The sequence below is a fragment of the Ylistrum balloti genome, unplaced genomic scaffold (genome assembly GCF_031769215.1).
Source record: "Ylistrum balloti isolate Yb309-2 unplaced genomic scaffold, AGI_CSIRO_Ybal_v1 Utg371442, whole genome shotgun sequence".
Classification (NCBI taxonomy): Eukaryota; Metazoa; Mollusca; class Bivalvia; order Pectinida; family Pectinidae; genus Ylistrum; species Ylistrum balloti.
In genome coordinates, this window is record NW_026782756.1 from 226,034 (window position 1) to 252,508 (window position 26,475).

The 26,475-nt window shown below is 35.0% G+C and overlaps 1 protein-coding gene across 1 annotated transcript in view; it reads left to right on the forward strand.

The window, feature by feature from the left end:
- Window positions 1-26,475, forward strand: part of LOC132562518 (lipoxygenase homology domain-containing protein 1-like) — a 65,835-nt gene that overhangs the window by 4,753 nt on the left and 34,607 nt on the right. Inside the window, exons 6-31 of the mRNA XM_060227263.1 lie at window positions 98-249; window positions 421-499; window positions 824-905; window positions 2,025-2,115; window positions 4,206-4,335; window positions 4,448-4,554; window positions 4,820-4,996; window positions 5,150-5,365; window positions 5,683-5,860; window positions 6,163-6,288; window positions 7,307-7,461; window positions 7,628-7,847; window positions 11,234-11,385; window positions 11,600-11,757; window positions 12,861-12,916; window positions 20,741-20,833; window positions 20,978-21,186; window positions 21,409-21,498; window positions 21,730-21,862; window positions 23,800-23,957; window positions 24,185-24,345; window positions 24,548-24,621; window positions 24,822-24,991; window positions 25,598-25,684; window positions 25,971-26,103; window positions 26,312-26,466. Of these exons, the coding sequence (XP_060083246.1) occupies window positions 98-249; window positions 421-499; window positions 824-905; window positions 2,025-2,115; window positions 4,206-4,335; window positions 4,448-4,554; window positions 4,820-4,996; window positions 5,150-5,365; window positions 5,683-5,860; window positions 6,163-6,288; window positions 7,307-7,461; window positions 7,628-7,847; window positions 11,234-11,385; window positions 11,600-11,757; window positions 12,861-12,916; window positions 20,741-20,833; window positions 20,978-21,186; window positions 21,409-21,498; window positions 21,730-21,862; window positions 23,800-23,957; window positions 24,185-24,345; window positions 24,548-24,621; window positions 24,822-24,991; window positions 25,598-25,684; window positions 25,971-26,103; window positions 26,312-26,466 (3,542 nt within the window). The remainder of the gene's footprint in view (window positions 1-97; window positions 250-420; window positions 500-823; window positions 906-2,024; window positions 2,116-4,205; window positions 4,336-4,447; window positions 4,555-4,819; window positions 4,997-5,149; window positions 5,366-5,682; window positions 5,861-6,162; window positions 6,289-7,306; window positions 7,462-7,627; window positions 7,848-11,233; window positions 11,386-11,599; window positions 11,758-12,860; window positions 12,917-20,740; window positions 20,834-20,977; window positions 21,187-21,408; window positions 21,499-21,729; window positions 21,863-23,799; window positions 23,958-24,184; window positions 24,346-24,547; window positions 24,622-24,821; window positions 24,992-25,597; window positions 25,685-25,970; window positions 26,104-26,311; window positions 26,467-26,475) is intronic.

Here is a 26,475-nt window from a genome sequence, read left to right on the forward strand (position 1 = left end):
GAAATGAATAGAAATGAAAAATTGACCAATTGAGACAGACTTAAAATTTTTACAACTTATTTTGACTGATACTGATATTTCTATTTTCCTTTTGTAGTAATACGATACGAAGTGTATATACACACAGGAAGTCTGTGGAATGCTGGGACAGATGCAAATGTGTACATGACCATATATGGTGATCGAGGAGATACAGGTGTAAGGCAGCTGTTTGCTGAAGCCAAGACCTCAGTGTTTCGACAAGGCCAGGTAAGTGATTTGTAGACTAATAGACCCTATTTTATACTCTATCATGTGAAACAAATTATATCCATTTCTTTTTTAACTGGAAAATGGTATTTCATGATAACATCATAGATTTATTAAATGACCCTTTGTAGTAGATGTTTTCATACTTTAAAACTTGGTGTTGCGTTGCAGGAGGATAGGTTTACAGTGGAGGCAGTCAGCCTTGGACGTCTAAAAAGGGTCATTATTGGCCACGACGGAACAGGCTCTGGTCAGTATTTAGGACTATAAATACATACATAGTAAAGGAAATAACATTAACCAGTTTTCAAAAAAACTTTTCATAATCAAGCAAAATGAAATACTGTAAAACTTAAATTTGTCGGCATTAATTTTTAGATATATTAGTAAATTAGGGAAAGTGCTGAGGCTTATGATTTTTTGCAGAAGATTGGTTGAAGAAATTCCCCCCCCCCCTATTTTTGTTGTTGTTTTCATCAAAGGTGCACAATACTTTATGTGTGTGTATTGTACTAAAATTGTATATGTTTGCTATTAGTAGTTTGTAATGTTTTTTGGTATTTCTTGTGTTTAGGAAATGGCTGGTTTTTGGAGAAAGTTGTGATCAGGGAACCAAATAGCAAGGCCACAGATGACTACTCCTTCTACTGTGGAAAGTAAGTCACACTTTTATGTAAAATAGAAATAATTTATATTGATATATGAATTAAACTTACCTGTGTACTACTAAGTAAAAGACATCTGTATAGTCTACTATAGATGAAGGCTGTTTATAACTTATATGAAATTTATATAGTAGTATTGTAGTAGAAGATACAGGCAATACTGACTACATATGTTTATCTTATCAGATATTTGGGGTAATTTTATTTTCATTTGTTTTGCTGATGTAGAAAGTCAATACAGAAATATATTAAACATAAAAATAAAGTGACATGTGAAATATGTCTTACATTGCATTTTACTGAATGATAGTAATTTGCAATTGGAGTATTTAAAAACAAATAATTACGTAAAGAGTGAAAAAATAAAACTACAGGAAAGGAACATTTATATAGCCAATCATTTACCGTTATAATGAATATTTTGTATTCTGGAGTTATCAGATAAAGAGTTGTGTATATATATCCACTGTCAAGAGAAAAAATGGGTCACTATTGTGTAACCCAATTGGAATTGTTCAGGCTGTACAGAACTATTCCATGATAAACAAATACACTTGTACCGTATGTTGGAAATATAACATGTAAAGATCACAACACAGTTTCAGAATTTCTTGTCAAATGTTAAACAATAAACCAATGATAAAACTCGTGTCATTTTAACCCCTTCTGAATATCATAACATTTTCAGACCCTATTTTATGCAGAAACCCTGAAAGCAAATAATATTCAGCTGGTTAGTTTTTAATAACAGGTACAACTAACTCCCTCAAACTACTTTCCATATATCCCCAGATCAGCCTCTCATGGTGTTGTTCTCAGGTTCAGTCAATCAAAAAATTCAACTGCTTACACAAAGCAATCAAAGATTCCTTGACAGTGCACATAATTCTCAGCCAAAAATATCATTTTTTCTTCCTTTACTTTCACATCAATGAGGCATTATTATATGTTAGAAAAAAAAACTGCTCAAAACTGGAACTCTTCTTCAGAACTGATTCAGTAGTATCCTTCATCTTAATCATGGTGTAAATGTTATGTTTTAGATTAGGTGATCTTCCTGTTTGTACATTCTGGCTTACGTAAAATGTTTACCTTTCTGTTATGTTTTAGGTGGTTAGATGAAGGAGAAGATGATGGGAAAATTGTGAGAGAGCTGAAAGTTCAGGAAGAATACATGGATGACATACTAGAAAAACGAAATGTGAGTGAGATCAGCGACAAAGCAGAAGATGATGATTTAAATGTTTGGTTTGAGTATAAAATTGATTTGTAATATCTAGAATGACTGAATTTCTGTCTAGTATCTTATGTTTGTGAGTGCATTACATACTTCCTTAGAGTATCATAATATAGTGTATTTTTGTGATGTTTAGCTGTTTAGTACGTCAGCTCTGATATCGTAAACCATTAAATGGGTACATGTGATCTGAATATGTATAGAAATGTAAGTTATTATGGGTATCTAATACTTCCAAATGGTTTTTCCTTTGAAATTCTTTGTAATTATAAACTGGTTATATTTAAACTTGTTATGAAGATATTATCTGTCTGCTTTAGACACTGCTTCATGCTGCAAACACTCACTTGTGACATGGTCAAACTTTGTTGTACATAAGCCATTCACTGTGCTGAGAAGTGAAACTAATTTTTGGCTTTAATCACCTAACTCATGCTATTTTTTTAATCAATTGATGTGAAAAAAAGTAAAATTAAAAACGATGTTATCCTAAATACACCATGATGTATCTTATCTATACAATGTATTACATTAAGGTAGAGTGTCTCAAATGTCTAGGTAATCTTCCTGGAAGAGAAATTCAAGGTATTTTTTTTTTCACTTCGGAATTCTTGCCAATGTCTACACAAGGAGTCAAACAGTCTGTATTGTGAAGAACACTCTGTACTATACCGATCCTTAACATCTTTGATGTTAACAAGGATTTGTTCACTTCACTTTACTACAGCAGTGAATGAACACTTTGCCTGTCATCTACTTTGTATCAATATGACAAAAATAACACCAAGTACATGTTTTAAATAGAAAAATACCTTACAAGCTCTGTATACAAAGCATTGGGACTCTCTACTTGATAATCTGTTTTGCACTTTGTAATTTGTAATAAGTTGTTTAATGTGCTGTGAACACTACAATAGCCCTAATATGGTATGTTTTGCACTGTAAGCCTTTAATTGAGCATTGTACTCTGGAGCAATGTCATTTGTGATTTTTTTAGCACTTATGTTATTGTTGCTCTGTTATTAATCCACTAAGTGTTTTATATTAATCCTTCTGCTACTAGATGTAAATCATCTTGTGTCATCACATACAAATTGTCATCTAAGATTTCCTTTACTTTTCTCCATTTCTGTATCTTTCTGTATCTCATCTTTTTTCATCTTAACAAAGCTTCATTTGTGTTTGCATCATTATGTGCCTTTGGGTCGCTCAAAGGACGAAGATTATAACAATACATGTGATTTAACCTCTATGTACACTTGTCTTTGTCAGCACATTCTCAAAACATACTGCACATGCACTTCTTATAGAACCTTAGATAAATGAAAACAGGACAGAGTTTTGAGAATATTGAAATGTATCACAGTGGCTGTGGTTCTGTAACAAGTGTCTAGAAATGTATTGGTAATTGTTAAACTACCAACATTCACTGTATATATTAGGAGTTGTCAATTTCACAATCTCCTCATGTTCTGTTTTGTAAGATCCACTTTAAGACAACATGATATGCATATATTTCAATGTTTGCTAAATTGCAGCTCCTACAATATTTTTGACATTATAGATAGCAGTCTGTAGTCTTGTGAGGTTGTAACATTGATGATAATTCCTATTATATCATCAAACCATGTTATATGACCAAAGTTTAACTTTGAACTTTTGTACTTAACTACTAACTTTTGAGGTTATGTTAAAAATTTTGAATTGTAATGTTTCACATTTATTTTGATAGTGATTTTATGGTACTGATGCATATTTGTTTATGATTCAATTGTAGCTAGTTGATATATGTAGGATGAATATTTACTTTGTGAGCATGAGATGTATGATAAGGGGAGGTAACCCTACTGGGTCTTTCAGGGTTGCTTGGGTTTTTGCATAAAAAATGGTTTAGTCAACATTTCAGCTGCATGTCAATTTTTGGCTTTGGTTGGGACAGACATACATATGTTAATACAGGCCTTGAAAGGCTTCGTCAAGATGCCTTTCTTGTGTCAAGGGCAGGTAACTCTTTTTAACGCAAAGAGCAAGTGACGTGAGAGTTTGTATTGCAGTGGGAGTATGAGATGTGGAAGTTCCAGAAAGACAGCAAGGTCAAATTCTACAGTTTAGTCACACACAAAGCTGTCCGTATAAGACCCAACCTCACAGTTGATGCGCTAGCTGATGATCAAGACAATGATGGTAAGTTTTGGAGATGTTTCAATTACTTCTTAGGTGTAGCACTGATGTTTCACTGTAATTATTTCAGTCTTAAGATGGTTGTATGTAACAAAAGGTGAATTTTGTGTTCCAGCAGTGTTCAATGTGGTTGTGAAGAAAAAATCTATGGTGAGAGCATTCAGTAGTGCAACAAAACCCAAGAACTTCCTAGCCATCGACAATGGCAAGATCACCATGCAGGTAATAATTTGTGTTGTCTATGTATGTAGTTATTGCCACATGTAGCCAATTCTTGATACAGTGAGATTTTGTTGAAACTGTAATCGATATAAACCAACATCTAATTCTGCAACAGGTAGGCTGTTATGTTACTCAAGGAAGGCGTTAAAATATTGTCATAGTGTTGGAGTAGGAGAAGTTATTTAGCTGTGTGTTTAGATTATCTTGGGTAGATTTCTACTGTGTTGAAGTGACAATTTCTGAATAAAATACATTTCATTGACAGGGTATGGGAGGACCATATTGTGAATTTCGGGTACGTGTCCAAAATGACTGGTCAGTGATGCTGGAGTCTATTAAGAATCCTCTACAATTTGTCACATTTGGTGAAGATGGTCAACCCGATGATGTGCGAGGCATTCTTGATAAGGACCCGACTCGAAGATTCTTTGTTTACACTAAGGTAGGTTATTCTAGTAATCTTCATTATATGAAACACCCTGGATAAACAAATCAGACGTGAAGATTTTGTTTACCCTTATGTTAGTGATATACTACAAGGTATTTTTTTGTGTAACCAAATAAATAACTGTTATATTTTATTCCTTGCACACAGGGAATGTTTCGTCACCGTGGTGTGATCATGCTGTGTTCCTCCTTTACACAAGCCATCACAATCAACCATGACTACACCATGCAGGCTACTGGAAAACAAAACAAAATGGCACAGTTCAGGGTTCACAAGATCTCTACTGGAGGTGTTCGCATGTTTGAGAGCATGATGAGCCCTGGAAAGTTTATACGCATGAAAGATGGCAAAATTGATTCATTGGTGAGTTATAGATGTATAATCAGATAAACTGGAAATGCTGCTATGAAATAACTATTATATAGTTGTCACCTCCATGATTGTTAACCATGAAGGATGAGATAAACGACCTTGAACTTCAAGGATGGGAGAAATTGAAGAAATAAATTGAACTCGAGAAATGAGAGAAATATGTATGATTAAAACATTAATGCTTAACTATTGGCCATTTAGACTCAGAATAATGAATAATCCAACTGCCATTATTTGTTGACCTTGACATTGTTAAGATGTCACTGGGAATCCCTATTGCTATTAATACATGAACTTTGACATGGCAGGGTGAGCGAGATGAGTACTCTCACTTCATAGTTGAAAAGCATCGTGACCTGGGATACGTATCACTCCAGTCAGGTACACAGCGTGGCTTGTATCTCGGGATGAAGCCAGATGGTCGTATATGGCCCACAGTGGATACAGGTGTCAACAATATCTGGTTGTACCCTTCAGTCATTGAATGTAAGTCACTGGTTCTCTGTGATTATGTTACTTCTGCCATATATCTGGTATTTGACTAAACAGGATTTATTCTTAACTTTAAAATGTTCAGAACAGCTATACCTCTTAATGTCTCTCTGTTATCATACTGGAGACTTGTTGTACATTTATGTAATTCTGTACATACACGTTGTATTGGGACTGTTTTGGTAATATCAATTATACTGTCTTTTGGATAAATTTTATCTAAAATTTGTTTAAGAATTTTAACAAAACGTTGTATAAAGAAGGACCTGTTCTTGATTCTCATTCCTACCTGACAGTTGGTGTCCCGAAGATACGAAGCACAGAACAGGTTGAGGAGAATGCCATGATGCAAGCCAGACAAACTGACAGTGCCATGACTGTTGACTACACGCCCACTCCTACTCCCCGTGCAGACTTTGCAGGTATTGTAAAAACATTGCTACGTATTCAGATTCCTTTTAAATATAGCTTAAATCAAAATCTGATAAACTGGTATTACATATAAGATGCCTTAATCACTTAATTACATTTGAAGTTGTAGTTTTTTGTGTATGTATGGCTAATGGAAATTAGAGGTTACTCAGTCAGTAAATGACATTAGCCATATCTATTGATACTTTTTAGTACATGTATCAGAAGGAACCAAGCCTGCTGTCAAAGGTAGGTTGTCTGGAGACTGGTTGTGAATGTGGTGGCTGTACAAGGAAACTTGGTTGGCTGAAAACTTTATAAACTTGAAGCTTGATACTATCTGCAAATGCAGGATGGTCCATATTCTCCAAGTTTCCCTGTACATGTCATTCAACGTTGTTGCAAGTCATCATAACATCATTGTTTGCTATTTTTGTGAATGTGATTGTTTTATAAAGTTAATTGTACGTCATTTGAATTCATTGTCACTTTGTTTGTGACTAATTGCTTGAATTGAATCTAACATATGACATTTTTTTTTGTTTTGAAACTAATACATGTCTATGTTTGGTCTTCACAAAATTTCATAATGTTTTAGTAACTGGGTAAATGGTGTGAAATATATCTAGTTTAGGAAACTGAAGACTCTCCATTACAAATGAGTTAAACTAACGTTTAGCCCTCCTATGCTGCATGGCCATTAGTCTTCAAATGATATAATATGAATTTACTTGAATGTCTACTCTGTCAGTTTGCCACAGAAAACTTGTTGTGACTTACATTTACTCAGCTAACTTTGGTTAGGTTTGGTGTTAACATTCATTTTTTTCTGAAACATGTATATGCAAGATTTCATTTACATATATATCTGAACCCTGTTACCTCTATATTATAACCACTGCTAGACAATGGACATTTTACAGTGTAAACATGTGCTACTGGAGATCTTTAAGTATGACGATTTTTCATTTGGTCCTTGATACCTGGCAAATTTCTAAATGTGGACCTTGGTTTCCTTGTGTTTTGTAGTGGGAGACTGGAGTATCCAGGTCAGTACCTTGGACACACTACAGGATGGAGAAGTGGCCCTGGTTGTGTACGGTGACCATGGAAACTCGGGAGCTATCCAGTTAGGGGCTCCGGGTAAGGACATTTTCCAGAAAGGCAACAAGGACGAGTTCAGGGTAAGTAGGGGGCTTCAATGTCCTATGTTTACTGTTACTGCTGTCATTGATAAAGGGAGGATATTGTTTTACTGAGTTTGGCTTGCTGAAACAGTGATTCTGAAAAGATATAAATTATCTAATGCTGCATTTATTATATCCATTGTGACATTGTTTGCATTTTCAGGCAAATCTGCAGAAAGTTGGTACAATAAAAAAAATTCGACTTGAACTGACTCCTAAGGGACCTGATGCCTCCTGGAAGGTAGAAGATGTTGTGTTTGAGAACTTGGGTTCTGATGAAGTGCTTGAATTCCACTTTAATAAATGGCTGTCCAACAAAAAAGAGGATCAACAGAACATGAGAGAAATGCCAGCCATCAAACCCGGCACAGACTCCTTAAGATGTAAGTGTGGTAGAAAACTTGTCAGTTTATTGTATCAGACAGGTTTTTAAGTTGCTGTATCAGACAAGTTTCTTATTGACTGTATTAGACAAGTTTCTCATTGACTGTTTCAGACAGGTTTCCCAGTGGCTGTATCAGATAGGTTTCATAGTGGCTATATCTGACAGGTTTCCTAGTGGCTGTATCAGACAGGTTTCCCAGTGGCTATATCAAACAGGTTTCCTAGTGGCTATATCTGACAGGTTTCCTAGTGGCTGTATCAGACAGGTTTCCCAGTGGCTATATCAGACAGATTTCCTAGTGGCTATATCAAACAGGTTTCCTAGTGGCTGTATCAGACAGGTTTCCCATTGGCTGTATCAGACAAGTTCCCCAGTGTCTGTATCAGAAAGGATTCCCATTGGCTGTATCTGACAAATTTCTAGTGGCTGTATCAGACAGGTTTCCAATTGATTGTATTAGACAAGTTTCTAGTGGCTGTATCAGACAGGTTTCCCTATTGGCTGTATCTGACAAGTTTCCAGGTTTCCCATTGGCTGTATCTGACAAATTTTCTAGTGGCTGTATCAGACAGGTTTCCCAGTGGCTGTATCAGACAAGTTCCCCAGTGGCTGTATCAGAAAGGTTTCCCATTGGCTGTATCTGACAAGTTTCTAGTGGCTGTATCAGACAGGTTTCCAATTGGCTGTATCAGACAGGTTTCCCATTGACTGTTTAAGACAAGTTTCTAGTGGCTGTATCAGACAGGTTTCCCAGTGGCTGTATCTGACAAGTTTCTAGTGGCTATATCAGACAGGTTTCCCAGTGGCTGTATCAGACAGGTTTCCCAGTGACTATATCTGACATGTTTCTAGTGGCTATATCAGACAGGGTTCCCAGTGGCTATGTCAGACAGGTTTCCCATTGGCTGTTTCTGACAAATTTTCTAGTGGCTGTATCAGACAAGTTTCCCAGTGGCTGTATCAGAAAGGTTTCTATGTGGCTTTATCAGACAAGGTTCCAAGTAGCTGTATCAGACAGGTTTCCCATAGGCTGCATTAGACAGGTTTCCTGTTAGCTGTAACAGACAAGTTTACCTACCATTGACTGTATCAGACAGGTTTCCCACCAACACTGACAGACAGGTTTCCCAGAAACTGTATCAGACAGGTTTCCTAGTGACTGTATCAGACAGGTTTTCTAGTGGCTATATCAAACAGGTTTCCTAGTGGCTGTATCAGACAGGTTTCCTAGTGGCTATATCAGACAGGTTTCCTAGTGTCTGTATCAAGCAGGTTTCCTAGTGGCTATATCAGACAGGTTTCCTAGTGTCTGTATCAAGCAGGTTTCCTAGTGGCTGTATCAGACAGGTTTCCCATAGGCTGCATTAGACAGGTTTCCTGTTAGCTGTAACAGACAAGTTTACCTACCATTGACTGTATCAGACAGGTTTCCCACCAACACTGACAGACAGGTTTCCCAGAAACTGTATCAGACAGGTTTCCTAGTGACTGTATCAGACAAGTTTCCCAGTGGCTGTATCAAACAGGTTTTCTAGTGGCTGTATCAGACAGGTTTCCTAGTGGCTATATCAAACAGGTTTCCTAGTGGCTATATCAGACAGGTTTCCTAGTGTCTGTATCAAGCAGGTTTCCTAGTGGCTATATCAGACAGGTTTCCTAGTGTCTGTATCAAGCAGGTTTCCTAGTGGCTGTATCAGACAAGTTTTCCAGTTCCTGTTTTAAGCAAATAGTATGATTGATAGTCACCAGCTTCCATGCTTAGTATTAATCACATCTATAGTAGAAATACCTTCAATTACTGTATCTTTGTCCTACAGTACTGTAAAATCATATATTTTCATTGGGTTCAATTTTTGCAGTATTTCGAAACATTTATTCATGGATGCTTGATTTTGTGGATAAATAGCTCAATAATTCTACTTTTTCTAACAGATCATGGATATTTGAATTTGTGGATTAAGAGTACTATAAAATCAATCAAAATAATGAAAAAATGAAAAATACCCACAAAAATTAATTATTGTACTGTAAATCTTTCTGCCAACTGAAGGTGAGGTGTTACTTGTTGGTCCTCATGGTGTATTGAAGGAAAATTATGGTATCTGTGTGTATGATTCTGATGTTGATTTTCTGTGTAGCCTGTGATGGCTGTGTATGATGCATAGATGAAATACATGTCCTGTTTCTGCACCAAACATTACTGTCATCAATTTTATGGTTCAGCAGACAAATTATAATAGTGATAACATTTTATGAAAGTCATACAGGTGTAATGGTGTTCTACAAAGTAAAGAGATAATATCTTGGTGTATTGCTAAGGCATGTTTATGCGTATAGATCTGAAGTCACTATGGGGAGTTGTGTTTTTAGAATATTTTCTAGTGTTGGTTGGAATATTTGGTTGATTAATAGAGAAAACTTACACAATGAGATTCAGACATAATTCTATTTATACCGTGAAACTTGTATGTCAGACCAACCGTCTGTAAGTTACCTGTTGAAAGTTACTACCAGTCTAAAGTTACAAAGTGTCTTTATCTACTACCTGTCTTATAAATATCACCAGTCTGTATCTTTTGGTATGTCTTTATCACTTCTCTAAATCTATCAACTTTCTATATCTATCATCATTCTAAATCACCTGTCTTTATAAATTACCTGTCTATACATACCACCTGTCACATGACTACATCTGTCATCTTTCTACACCTGTCATCTGTCTATATCTATCGTCAGTCTAAATCACCGTCTTTATAAATTACCTGTCTATATCTATCACTTGTCTATATTATATTACCTGTCTTTAACTGTCACCTGACTACATCTATCAGTTGTCTACATCTATCACCTGTCTACATCTATCATCTGTCTTCACCTATCATCTGTCTATATCTATCACCTGTCTACATCTATCATCTGTCTACATCTATCACCTGTCTACATCTATCATCTGTCTACATCTATAACCTGTCTAAATCTTCCACCTGTCTACATCTATCATCTGTCTACATCTATCATCTGTCTAAATCTTCCACCTGTCTACATATATTACCTATCTACATCTATTACCTGTCTATATTTATAATCTGCCTATGTCTATTGTCTGTCAACATCTATCATCTGTCTATAACTACTGCCTGTCTGTCTCAATTCTCTGTTTATCTCCACCTCAAGTTTGTAGATACAGTGTACATTGTTATAGAAATTTTAAAAATAACTCTATTGACTATAGATCACTTGTCGACTTATTTGTTGAGACTGATTTTACTGTCCTTAAAGGATTGATAGAGACATGTTTTACACTGTCATACCAAGCAGTAGGTCTAGAGGATTAACTGGTAACTTTGTTTACATGTACAATGATCAGTAATCTCTATTTACCAGTAATGAAGTATAAGGTGATAGTCCAGACCGGAAATGAGATTGGTTCAGAAACAGATGCTACTGTCTACTTCAACCTGTTTGGAGATGATGGAGACATAGGAAAACGTCTCCTGCTTAATTCCAGCAATAGGCAGAGATTCCGACGTAGTCAGGTCAGTTCTCAGTTTGTCTCTTGTTGCTTCCTTAAACCCATATATTCAGTACCTTTTATTCAAATTAGATATTCAAGATCAGTGTTACAATTATCTAAACAACAAGTTCAAGATTCATAATTTAAGGAATTTTTTTCTTCTTCCTCAAAATTCAAAAGAACAAACTAGAATACATTGGAACTATAATAAAATCTTTTGACTGATGTTATTTCAGGTTGATGTGTTTGAGCTGGAGGCAGTTTCGATTGGTCGTCCACAGCGGTGCATTGTAGGTCATGAAGAGACAGCTGATGGTAAGGGATGGTACTTAGACCAGGTTGTAGTACAGGAGGGAGATGATGCACAGGAGAAGTACATCTTTGAATGTGACAGGTATGTAACTTACCCAGACTTGTTTCTATCATGTGCAATGTAAGGTTAACCAAGGTTACCAGGAGCAACCAAGGGTCATGTAGGGCTACCCAGGGTTATACAGGGCAACCAAGACTTGTGTAGTACTACCAAGGGTTGTGTAAGGCTACCTAGGGTTATACAGGGCAACCTAGACTTGTGTAGTACTACCAAGGGTTGTGTAAGGCTACCTAGGGTTATACAGGGCAACCTAGACTTGTGTAGTACTACCAAGGGTTGTGTAGGGCTACCCAGTGTTATACAGGGCAACCTAGACTTGTGTAGTACTACCAAGGGTTGTGTAGGGCTACCCAGGGTTATACAGGGCAACCTGGACTTGTGTAGTACTACCAAGGGTTGTGTAGGGCTACCTAGGGTATTGAAGAGATACTCATTGCTGTAAGAGGTTAACTAGTATTGTTTGAGGATGCATAGGATTGTTTCAAGATATCTAGGGCAATGTAAGTAAAACCTGGGGCTCCATGGGGCCAACTGTTGTATGGGGAACTTAGTGATGTGTGGGGCTAACTAATATTGCTTGAGGCTATTTGGATTCATTGGAATATGAAAGGTTGCCAAAGGTTGTGATGTGTGGGGCTAACTAATATTGTGTGAGGCTTTTTGGATTCATTGGGATGTGAAGGTTGCCAAGGGTTGTGTAGGTCTATCTTGGGTTATGGTGGGGGTTAATAGGGCTGTAAAGGATCCCTTTGGGATGTATTGGGCTATGTAGAGCTTAGTGATGCTCCTCATGGCTATGTGGGACTACTAGTATTGCTTAAGGTTATCTAGAGTTGTGTTATGATTACTTGGGTTGTAAAAGGTTGTCAAGGGTTGTGTAGGTCTACCTAGGCATTTGTTGGGCCAACCTTATGCTGCCAAAGGTAACCTAGGGTTGTGTCGGGCTATCTAGGGCTATATGGTGCTGCCAAGGGCAGTGAAGGCTCTCTGCTTCTATCATTATTTGTGTCAAGAAATCATGTATGTGTTGATGAGTATTAATGTCTAATCGATTAAGAACAGTGCTAGTATTACTGTAATGTCATATTCTCTCTACTACACTGAGGATTTTCTTTTTGTTGTAGGTGGTTGGACACTGGTCAAGAAGATCGCCGTATAGAGAGGACACTTACACTCAAGGGTAGGTGATGGTGTTCAATCACGTCGTACTTACCAACTGCTCATCTAACCGTGTTTTGGGCGTGGTTTGAAAACTGGGAGCATGTGATGGGTGGGTGTATCTGAGATGTTTGCTGAGTGTGTGTCTGGGTGGTGGAAAGGAGGGGATGAGGTGGGTGGAAGGGCGTAGATAGGGTGGGGTGGTGGGATGGGGTGGGGGGTGGAGGGGTCTGCATGCTGGTCCATCTGTTAAATTGACAGAATCTACCTGACAGAATTTACCTTCCCCTGTAATATGTGTCACAAGCCAAACAAGAATGACCATATAGAATAATATTCGTTCATGTACTTTTGTTGCCATCAAAATGAAAAAATATAAACAACTGAAGGTATTATGTTACCAACAAATCTCAAAACATTTACATACTGCCCAGTTCTGATGACTGGATCAGAACTGTGAGAGAAAATAATTATCAGTTTGTTAAATGAATTACGGTGGCCATATTTTTAGATACGCATCCTATGTTTCACATTGTTTTGTACAGATTTATTTCTTAGCTGTTATGTTAACTGGAACATTGCTTTTTTACTTTGCATTTGTTAAGTATGGGTATATTTACTTGTTGATGACCTAATGCACATGTTGACATTTATCTCATAAATTTATTCTTTTCCTTTAACGGATCATACGTGTAAGATATTTTACGTTAACTGATGCCTAAAGATTGTTTTCTTTTCGTCGTTTTTTGGCTTAATGTTGGTGTATAGCTGTATGGAATCTCATTCGTATGCTGATTTGTGACTGGTATATCATTATCTATTGTGGCATGTTAACGTTTGTATGCTTGATCGTTATATTGCACAACTTATTTTAGCTTATTTACAATCAGCTGATAGATATACATTAGTTTTTATAACTTATTTATTACATACTGTTATATTTATAACTCAATATATAGACATTAAATATTTTTATATTTAATTCTGCCTTAAATTTACTATTTATATACTATTTTTTAAATTTACCTGAGACTTCTTGTATGAAGGAAAAAGAAAATGCTGCTTTTCATAAGAACGTTGAATTTGGAAGCAGTCACTATAAAAACCCAAGGTGATGAGATTTTAAGAAAAATTGTGTCTAAAAACACAGATGTAGATCAGTGAAATTAATAAGCTTTTCACTTTAAAGACATGTATTCCAGAGTTTGAAGATTTTTCAGTTGTTATGTGTAGACTTTTGGTGTTGGGTAATTTTGTCTTCCATAGCTATTGTTGTTTGGAATATTCAACCAAAGTCTTTTAGGTTTGAATATGACAATGATAAAAACTGCCTTGTATTGTGTCTCTGTTTTAGAAATTACATGATGTATGGAGAACTAGGACAAAGCTCTACAGCTAGTTATAGTGAATAGATTAACCTGGTAGTGATAGAAAATGGGATGAATTCATTAGGAGCCTAACACATAGCTATAAGACAAGTTTTGGTACAGTTAACAGCCCAACATTAATATCATCTATTTAAAGATCAGGATTAATATTAACTGTATAGTTTGACAAAAGACATTGGTAGACATATTTGATATTGCTGAAACTGTGATTTAGAATCACCTAAATAGTACAGATCTGGTAGCTGAGAGTTTAATAGTCAGGAGGTCACTTTGTCACTTGTAGGGGCTCAGATGTGTAGTCTACATGATTACAAGAAGTTAGTAAAAAGATATACAGAAATCCTATTTTGTATTCATCTGTCTGTCCATCTGTTTTGTAACCCATTTTGTGCACATGATAAGTACGGTACCTGAAGTAGAAGTGTGCTTGTGACATTTAGTCTTCTCTTTGCCAATTTTCTGAGGATTCCTCGTCGTTTTCTTAGATACTACTACCCTCTAATTCCATTCTACTTAATCTCTGTGCATGTTTTGAGTACCCAAACATTAAGTGTCTCTTGATTTACTTTCGATTTTGATGATTTTCTTTGAAATTATGACCCTTTCATGATTTCCTTACATAAATCTTCATATGGGAGCACTGTTGGTCACACTATTGTTTTTTGTCATATATTTTCATAGTATGAGGAATTTAAAACGCATACATAGGCAAGGTCTCAATTTTTTCTAGTTTGTTGATCATTTTTAAGTCCTTATTAAGTTTGGAACATTTACATTTTAAACCTACTGTAACGTGTATTTGAATAACAAGGCTAAATATTTCAACTGTGTATATTCTGTTTTGGATTATGACATGAGAATCTGGATGAAGCTTGTGCTTGTAGTAATAGAACAGAATACTCCCGCAATTTCTGTGCTGCACCAAAATGACAAAATAACAACAATTCTGTTTTTTTTTTATATTATTTTCAACATAAATAAATATTTGATTTGTCTGCAATCCCGTACTGATCCCAATGTTTGATATTTGATCAATGATTTGAAAACAGTTGCTTGTTTTTAGGAAAAAAGATAATATTTAAATATAGATCTGAAGGGAATTCATCATTTTTTAATAACCGTTTTTCCTGTAGTAGATATAAACAACCTGTAAACATAACTCCACATGTGGCTCACTTTATCAGGATGATTTTGTTGAATTGTTTGAGTTGGTAAAGTGACACTTTAAGAGTACATGTATGTTTTATGACAGTGTGGTTTAGATAACAGGAATGGGTTTATATTTGTTGAGGTTTTGTTTTAACAGAAAATCTAACAATACCTCATAAATCATGGAGTGATTTTAACCAGCTGAATAAATAAACCTGGTGAGAATAACTCATGTACATACTGCTGTACTGCTTTCCAGACTGGTGCTCTTCCTTCATACTGCAGTCATACACATTTTTGTGGAAATATTATTTTGGCATATTTTCGTTAATAGTCTAATGCTTGAGCATTGATAACACTTCAGGATTAGTATACCAGGTATGACTGTCATCTCAAGTAATTTGTCATCTGTTATTAGGATGGGTTAATGGGGAGATAGGTGAGGAGTTTGTGGTGAGGTTAGAACGCCACACACCCTCAACACTGACCACTGACTCATGTGTGCTAAAATAATATTTACACTAATATTTGTATGGTAATGGTATAGAATTGTGATTTCTGCTGACCTGTAACCAAAGATGTAATTTATGATATTTATAGTACAGAGAAAAATAAAGATTAGATGAAGAATTGTTTGTACTTGTTTTTTCCTTGTAGTATAGTTCTATTTCTATCTTTACACAGATTCTCAGGTTACTGGTAAGATAAATACCATCAGATGATAATGTTTGGGCTGATGTTTTGGTATACTATTAACAGTGCTTTCTGTGAAATTCAACCTTTTGCATTTTAATCAATTCAGTCTAACGTTTTGACTGGAAATTTATATAGAATTTTTGATATTTTGGAAAACAAATTTTTTTTTTCCTTTTTTTTATTTAGCTCACAAGAGGTATTTACAATGATTTAACAATACTTTTGTATGATGTAAAATTTTAGTCAATACAAAACTGCATTGTTTGACTGCCTATTCCATAAAAAAAGCAGCAAACATCATTCATGTCACAGTAAATCAATGTCAGACAAACATGAAGTGATGGTCCTTTCATCAACTATTTCCTGAAAAATTATTGATTGAGATTCAATTACGCTTATCATTCATTAAAGGGTGGTAGTTTCTACAGTAAATGTCCTTTACTTTGTTTCAAAAGTGTATTTTATCTGTATACAAGGGAGAGGGAGAAAACAAATCAGATGGAAATACACTTTTATATTTTGGTTTTAGCTGGAAGGAGAAACAAAATTCAAAACGAGACATGAACGGTTGAAATATTTAAAATTGTGTATTTCCTATTTAATGCAGCTGAAATTAAGGACATTTACCGTAGACGTAAAAGGTTAATCAATTTGAAAAATTGCACATATACCCATCATGATTGTTACAAGAACAGTGTAAAAGTGTTGCCTAGAAATTGAGGGTCTAGAGGAGAGAGTATGTGTACTAGAGTGAGGTATATATGGTGTCCGAAGGTGTGGATTATTTACTTCCAGTATTTGATTGTGTTGACTGATTGTACACTTTCATTTATAGACCCTTGATCATTGAAGCTTGGGTTGAAAGTACTTATGTCCTTTATGAGACAAATTAAAATGTTTGATGTGTTGGATTTCATTGATTCATGCCATATAGGGTGATGTAAAAAAAACTTTTGATGTTTTTTATGTGTGGTTTTTATTTTGCTCCATGTTATATTTGTGATATTGTTATTTAGATATTGTCAATTCTTCTTTTTCAGATCTAAAATTACAACATACTTAGCTTTAGTACATTATTTAGTTTACTAAATTAACAAGTAGAAAACATAATAGGATTATACACTTGCTTATAACAGAGATCAGGTATCAAACTAACCATTTATATAAAAACAATCTCTGTATTTTGTGTTGTGGGCTGTGTACAAACCATAAGTAATAAACACTTACTGGTTTTATGTATATAACCATTTATTTTTCAGCAAATCATTTCTGTACTAGTTTATTTAATTCTCTTTAATTCAATTGAGAGTTGGAATTAATAGGTAAGCAAATTATACCTGGCTTGCTCTACTGGATATTTACACAAGTTTTGGTGTTGAGAGTAAATGTGATCCAAGTGATCACGATATCCATTCCAGTAAGTTTTTATTTGGCACCTGTAGGTTTTCTAGTCTTGCGGCGCCTTTTGTAAAAACAGGCCTAATATACATACTCATTGTTGAGATATATAAATAGGCTTTGAAAGGCAATAGAAAAGTCCTTGTTGAGTTAAATAGCTTGGAAACCTTTATCTGGCAGTGTTAACATGTGGCAGTGAGATATAGATAGGGTAAATACAACGGAAATGGATTAAGTGGGGGTCTGGAGGAGAAGTATACCACACTGATATACCCGAACTATAACATAGACATGATTTACATTTAAATTAAAAATTATTCACGGTTCACCTCATGACTTCACAGTCCAGAAATGATCAATCATTCTTACCTAAATTTTACAAACATCAAAAGGTATACATAATTGATATATCCCTGCAATAAATGTTGATCATTCAAATTTTATTGAAATTATCAAAAATGAAGAAAATTTACTACATTATATTGTCAAGGAATATTGATTGTTGACTGCTTGAAGTTGTTATCATAACTTTCTAAATAAGTCCATTGGCTTTTATTTACAATAGTATCACTAGTCAGACAAATTAAATACCCAGGTGAGATATACCTCAACTCCTGACCTCTAAATACCAAGAAGTGATTGTATTGGATGTAATCTTTATTTACTTAATGGGGTTTAAATTTATATCGTTATGTTAATGTTTATTTGGAATGTTTTACAACATGGAGAAGTTAAGTAGGATTAAGTATTAATTGACACACAGCACGACAGTTAGCATGGGTATCATGTGTCGAAATTGACCTTGTACACATAATTACATTGAATAAACATTTATAATGTTCTGAAAACTATTGTAACAAGCAACTGAATGTTTCACTTGCCATTCATCAACGTGAAAGGACTTGATTCCCAAATCAATTGTAAAAAGTCATTGATTCCAGTTTTCTCCAATACACCTCAAATCTCTATCTACATTACATTTCCTCCAATAGACCTCAGATCTCTACCTACATTACATTTCCTCCAATAGACCTCAGATCTCTACCTACATTACACCTACATTACATTTCCTCCAATAGACCTCAGATCTCTACACTACCTACATTACATTTCTCCAATAGACATTCTAGTTTACATTTCCTCCAATAGACCATTACATTATAGACCTCAGATCTCTTCCTACATTACATTTCCTCCAATAGACCTCAGATCTCTACCTACATTACATTTCCTCCAATAGACCTCAGATCTCTACCTACATTACATTTCCTCCAATAGACCTTAGATCTGTACCTACATTCGAGTTTCCTCCAATAGACCTCAGATCTCTACCTACATTACATTTCCTCCAATAGACCTCAGATCTCTACCTACATTACATTTCCTCCAATAGACCTCAGATTACTACCTACATTACATTTCCTCCAATAGACCTCAGATCTCTACCTACAATACGTTTCCTCCAATAGACCTCACATCTCTTCCTACATTACATTTCCTCCAATACACCTCAGATGTCTTCCTACATTACATTTTCTCCAATAGACCTCAGATCTCTTCCTACATTACAATATCTCCAATAGACCTCAGATCACTACCTACATTACATTTCCTCCAATAGACCTCAGATCTCTACCTACATTACATTTCCTCCAATAGACCTCAGATCTCTACCTACATTACATTTCCTCCAATAGACCTCAGATCTCTACCTACATTACATTTCCTCCAATAGACCTCAGATCTCTCCCTACATTCGAGTTTCCTCCAATAGACCTCAGATCTCTTCCTACATTACATTTCCTCCAATACACCTCAGATCTCTTCCTACATTACATTTCCTCCAATACACCTCAGATCTCTTCCTACATTACAATATCTCCAATACACCTCAGATCACTACCTACATTACATTTCCTCCAATACACCTCAGATCTCTTCCTACATTACATTTCCTCCAATACACCTCAGATCTCTTCCTACATTACATTTTCTCCAATAGACCTCAGATCTCTTCCTACATTACAATATCTCCAATACACCTCAGATCTCTTCCTACATTACAATATCTCCAATACACCTCAGATCACTACCTACATTACATTTCCTCCAATAGACCTCAGATCTCTCCCTACATTCGAGTTTCCTCCAATAGACCTCAGATCTCTTCCTTCATTACATTTCCTCCAATAGACCTCAGATCTCTACCTACGTTACCTTTAACTCCAATAGACCTCAGATCTCTTCCTTCATTACATTTCCTCCAATAGACCTCAGATCTCTACCTACATTACCTTTAACTCCAATAGACCTCAGATCTCTTCCTACATTACATTTCCTCCAATAGACCTCAGATCTCTACCTACATTACATTTCCTCCAATACACCTCAGATCTCTTCCTATATTGGTCCCAGAGGGATGATAAGTTGGTAGAAAGTTATTTCCCTATTATTGTGACAATTATTGTAAAATAGATAACTTATATTTATCATATGATAAACCAATGGGGCCAACACATTACTTCTTTCTCAAAGATGAAGGATAGGATTATTACAGAAAATTGTTAACATTTTATTACATGAACCATCTGTTATCCTTGTAATATTTTGGGTATAACTTGCCAGTGTGATAAGCATTTTTCATTGATTGTGCCAGTCAATAATCAACTGTGATGTCATATTATGGACAATGACATTATGTCATATATATTGAAAAGGCACAAGAAAATGGCTGCCTTCATTAAATTGTAAATTTTTACTTTAAAATCTGTCAAAATTTTACTCGTCTTAGCTATATGGAAAAGATTTTTTTTTTCTTTTCATGTGAGATTTTATGATCGTGCATAAATAAAAACTTCTAAGACGCATTCAATAAAATCTCATGAAATGAAAGTTCATTTAAAATCACATGTATATTGGTTTGAAGAGCAACATGCTTGGATAGGTCTATTGCATGGATTTTTATCACATATATATGATAAGTTATTAAGATTTTAAGCTTTTGTCTATTTGTGTACATGTCTATTTATACAGCTGTAGCATGACATTCCTGCACTTATACTAGGTGATATAAATTTCACTTGAATATACAAAAAATACAATGGACAGTAGAATAATCATATAGCTATTATGTCTTTGATATATTTCAATGGTAATAAATTTATCTTTGGTGTATGTCATTGGTGAAATATTACCTTATCTGCAATATATTTCAGAGGTGAAACCTGTCGTCAGATTAGAAAGTGTAGCTGAGACAGCAGAGGAAGAGGAACTAGAACAGGAAGAAATTCACCCTGAGACTTTCCGAGGTAAAAAATTATCACCAGTTATGTCCCTTTATAACACTTAAGTATTCTTTGGAGGAATATTGATTGTTTTATTTGAATATGTGTTGTTAACTTTGTTACATATGTTTTATCAGTAATTATGCATCAAGAATGTTTGTGTACCAGGTAATTTGCTTCTGTCTACTGTTGATATTCTGTTACAATCAGATGGAGACTGGCGGCTGTACCTTACCACAGGGTCTGATGCTGTTATGGGCACTACCAACAGTGTCTCCCTCTATGTTTATGGGACCAATGGTGTGATTGGGCCAATCTCTCTCGGTCAGGATGATGAGGAGCCTCACTTTGGTGCTGGAACAACTGATGAGTTTAAGGTACGCTCAGTTTGTAACCAATAAGATGAGTTCAGTCAACTGCTCTGTATATAAGCTTATTAAATGTTATAATTTTTAATTGGTTAATTAATGGCACATATACAAAGTACACAAAAAATGATGACACTGTAGATATACATAACATGAGCTGTGGTAGGGGAGATAATTTAAGCTCAGATAGGTGTATGTAAGTATTTGAAATAAGCGGGAATATACTTACAGGTGTTTATAGGACCTGATCTAGGAGACCTTTACAAACTGAGGATTGGCCATGATGACAAGGATAGCAAGTCAGGATGGTTCCTTCAAACGGTCAGTATCTCATGACAACTTTACAGATTCTATACATGTTTATCACTTCAATAACTTACTTGCAGATACAACTAGGAATTCATTATGGTAATTGTATGTACTAATATTTGTCATTGTATCACATGACAGATTTAATTTCATCACATGACAGATTTAATTTCATCACATGACAGATTTAATTTCATCACATGACAGGTTTAATTTCATCACATGAAAATATCTTTTTTATAGATGAAAATGAAGAACATCAGGACAAGTGAAGAACATGTGTTTAAGGTACATCGATGGATGTCTAGGTCACGTGATGATCGTGATGTATGTCGGGAAATCCCTGTGTCCACCAATGGCAAGCCACTATTACCAGGTGGGTACATCCCTATAGTAGTACTGTATGTGGAATAATGTGCATGGTGTGAGGGCGGCTTACTGCTTCCTCAACAGTGTGAGGCAGGGCTGGGGGTCTTCTTTTATCTGGTGAGATTTCACAGCAGTATACTTTACTGTGTAACCATTACACTGCCAGTTTGTTAGCTTTGCATGTTTCACAGATGGATGCTTACTGATAAAGAAAATAAAACTTTGCATCGGTATTTTGTTCTTTCTGAATCATACTTAATGGACAATTTCCCTTAACTTTAAGATTTATATAAATCAATCTTTGAAATTTTGTGAGAGGTTAGGTATACATACAAAATATGCTCTGAATTTTGAATAGCAACCTTATCATCTCAGTGGTACAGCTCAGAAAACAGAAACAAGGCAAATTATATTATTGTTGATTTCACAGTAAGATTTGTATAATTAACCTGTAAAACTTAAGTGATATACCTGTAAAATCTGTATTATATACCTGTAAAATCTGTATTATATACCTGTAAAATCTGTATTATATACCTGTAAAACTTAAGTGATACCTGTAAAACCTGTGTTATATACCTGTAAAATCTGTGTTATATACCTGTAAAATCTGTGTTATATACCTGTAAAATCTGTGTTATATACCTGTAAAATCTGTGTTATATACCTGTAAAATCTGTGTTATATACCTGTAATATCTGTATTATATACCTGTAAAATCTGTGTTATATACCTGTAAAATCTGTGTTATATACCTGTAAAACCTGTGTTATATACCTGTAAAACCTGTGTTATATACCTGTAAAACCTGTGTTATATACCTGTAATATCTGTATTATATACCTGTAAAATCTGTGTTATATACCTGTAAAATCTGTGTTATATACCTGTAAAATCTGTGTTATATACCTGTAAAATCTGTGTTATATACCTGTAATATCTGTATTATATACCTGTAAAACTTAAGTGATATACCTGTAAAATCTGTGTTATATACCTGTAAAATCTGTGTTATATACCTGTAATATCTGTATTATATACCTGTAAAATCTGTATTATATACATGTAAAATCTGTGTTATATACCTGTAAAAACTGTGTTATATATAAAACCTGTGTTATATACCTGCAAAATCTGTGTTATATACCTGTAATATCTGTATTATATACCTGTGCGTTATATACCTGTAAAATCTGTGTTATATACCTGTAAAACCTGTGTTATATACCTGTAAAACCTGTGTTATATACCTGCAAAACCTGTGTTATATACCTGTAAAATCTGTGTTATATACCTGTAAAATCTGTGTTATATACCTGTAAAATCTGTGTTATATACCTGTAAAATCTGTATTATATACCTGTAAAATCTGTGTTATATACCTGTAAAATCTGTGTTATATACCTGTAAAACCTGTGTTATATACCTGTAAAACCTGTGTTATATACCTGCAAAATCTGTGTTATATACCTGTAATATCTGTATTATATACCTGTAAAATCTGCGTTATATACCTGTAAAATCTGTGTTATATACCTGTAAAATCTGTGTTATATACCTGTAAAACTTAAGTGTTATATACCTGTAATATCTGTATTATATACCTGTAAAATCTGTATTATATACCTGTAAAATCTGTGTTATATACCTGTAAAACCTGTGTTATACCTGTAAAACCTGTGTTATATACCTGTAAAATCTGTGTTATATACCTGTAAGATTTGTATAATTAACCTGTAAAACTTCAGTGATATACCTGTAAAATCTGTATTCTATACCTGTAAAATCTGTGTTATATACCTGTAAAACCTGTAAGTTTTGCACAGTTTATCAATATGGCTGTATACAATGTTATCAGCCAGTGTGTGTTATCTGTCTGTTGAATGTACCTTTTTTCTGCCTAGCCATTTATGTGCTGTTTCACCCTGCTTTCACCTATTTCAGTGATCACATACACAGTCCAAGTATACACAGGTTCCGAACTCAACTCCAGTACCACAGCTGACGTGTTTATATGCATGCATGGTCAGCGAGGTGACACTGGCCAACGTAAACTTGTCAAGTCAGAGACAACAGAATCAGCTGTGTTTCAACAAGGCACTGTATGTCATCCCAAGCAAACATCATTTACTGATTGATATCAATGTCACACATCATATTATCTTAAAACGAAAACCAAAACAAAAAAAACAATATTGAATGATATAAGAATGAAAATATGAAGATGATAAGAAATTTGTTTGCTGAGAAGTCATGGTTAATGGGACTCTACAGTAATACAGGGCAGTTTTCTATTATTCAATTGTTTCTTTATTTTCATGACAACCAGATGGATGTGTTCCATATTGAGGCTGTGTCGCTTGGTGAGCTGAAGAAAATTACAATAGGGCACAATAATAGAGGTGCTAACCCTAGCTGGTTCCTTGACAAGGTTGTTGTCAAAGAGGATGAGGCTGCCACTGCAGAGGAGATATTCTTCCCTTGTAACAGGTAAAATAGGCAACAGCATTCTGTGCATGACTTTAGTGATGAAGAGAAGAATTTATGAGAAGAGAGTCAATAATTGATTTCTAGGTTTGATATGAAGTCTTGTCATATCTACCTTACTATGTATAAAACATTAACCAAAATATCTTTGGATGTCTCTGAGTGCTTACCATTAAGTTACATTTAAAACATGTCTATACTTCAGATGGCTGGATGAGAATCAGGGAGATGGAACGTGTGAAGTTGACCTGATTCCACAGAAACCGACCAAGAAGTCTGGTGAGCGTTATATTGGCAACTTGTACAGAATAAATATTACATGTATTTAGTACTTTGAAGATGGTAAGTTAACTTACCATTTGAAAATATCAAGGGAAATTTTTCACTTCATGCATTGTAAGAAAACATAAATCAGATATGGAAGGCCTCTGACGGGCAACTACTGAGTAACGAAATGTATTATTTCCCAAATTACACAGAGGGAGAATACAAAGTATGGATAAAGACTGGTGAGGACTCCAAATCTCCCAATGGTGGAACTGTGTCAATGGTTGTATATGGAGAAAATGGCAAGACAGATCTAGTCAAACTGTTTGCCCCCAATCCAACTGCCAAATTGTTTGAACCAGGCAATATTGACCAGTTTGAGGTAAGAGATTTAATCATGGATTTATTAGCATGGAAGTAATAGTATCAGTACTTGTCAAGGCCATTATTGATGTGAAAGTTATAACTGAAAATTCTTGTCAAGGCCATTATTGATGTGAAAGTTATAACTGAAAATTCTTGTCAAGGCCATTATTGATGTGAAAGTTACAACTGAAATTCCTTGTCAAGGCCATTATTGATGTCGAGGCCATTATTGATGTGAAAGTTATAACTGAAAATTCTTGTCAAGGCCATTATTGATGTGAAAGTTACAACTGAAATTCCTTGTCAAGGCCATTATTGATGTGAAAATTATAACCGAAATTTCTTGTCGAGGCCATTATTGATGTGAAAGTTACAACTGAAATTTCTTGTCAAGGCCATTATTGATGTGAAAGTTACAACTGAAATTCCTTGTCAAGGCCATTATTGATGTGAAAATTATAACTGAAATTTCTTGTCAAGGCCATTATTGATGTGAAAGTTACAACTGAAATTCCTTTTTGAAGCCATTATCCTTGCCAAGGTTCTCCAGTACACTTTTTAAGGTATTTTGAATATTTAAAGTTTTTATATCTGGACCTGTATTATTTGATATGATTGACAGATATCTGTTGGAGATATAGGTGACCTGTATAAGATTCGTACTGTCAGGGAGGACACACCTAAGTGGGATGGATGGTTTCTACGTGAGGTAATTTTAAAAAAGTAAAAACTTCGATCTTTTTTCAAGGTAGTTAAGTTTCTATTACTCTGTAAAAATACTCAGAAGTCAGAATTTATCTTATGAGCTTATTTGTAGCTATTATTAGTGCTAATGTTAATGTTGTGTTGTTTACACAAACCAACCTTTCTTCATGTGAGGTTCTACTTCACATCAAACATCTGTTCTGCAGGACAGTGTCCATCTGTCACCATGGAAACTAAGTTGATGACCATTAAGCATTGCAAATACAAGTACATATTGGCTATATCTGTAGGTGAAGCTACAGGATACTGTAACCGAGGAAGAATTTGTGTTTGGCTGTAACCGATGGCTGGCTCGAGACAAGGAGGATTTTGATCTGGTCAGAGAGTTTCCTGTTGTCAAAGCAGATAAATCACCACCTTCTGGTTAGTAGTGGTAAAATATTCCAAAAATTAAATAAACAATGTATGTATGTTATCCAAAATCCAGAATAATAGTGTAAAGTTGATCAAGTTGCCTTGAGATAAAGAAGCCAAATGTTAAAAATTAAATTACATGTACTTAATGTATAAGTCTAGTAATGTTGATTTCCTATTGTTGATAGTATGTGATACTGTATTGTTGATCTTTCAGTGTTTCATTATGAAGTTACTGTATATATTGGTGAAAACTGGGCTGCTGGAACAGACTCCAGTGTTTACATTAACATCTTTGGAAAGAGAGGAGACATGGGGCGGAGATTATTGTACCACTCCAACTCTAACAAGCAGCCGCTAATGCGAGGTCAGGTCAGTATC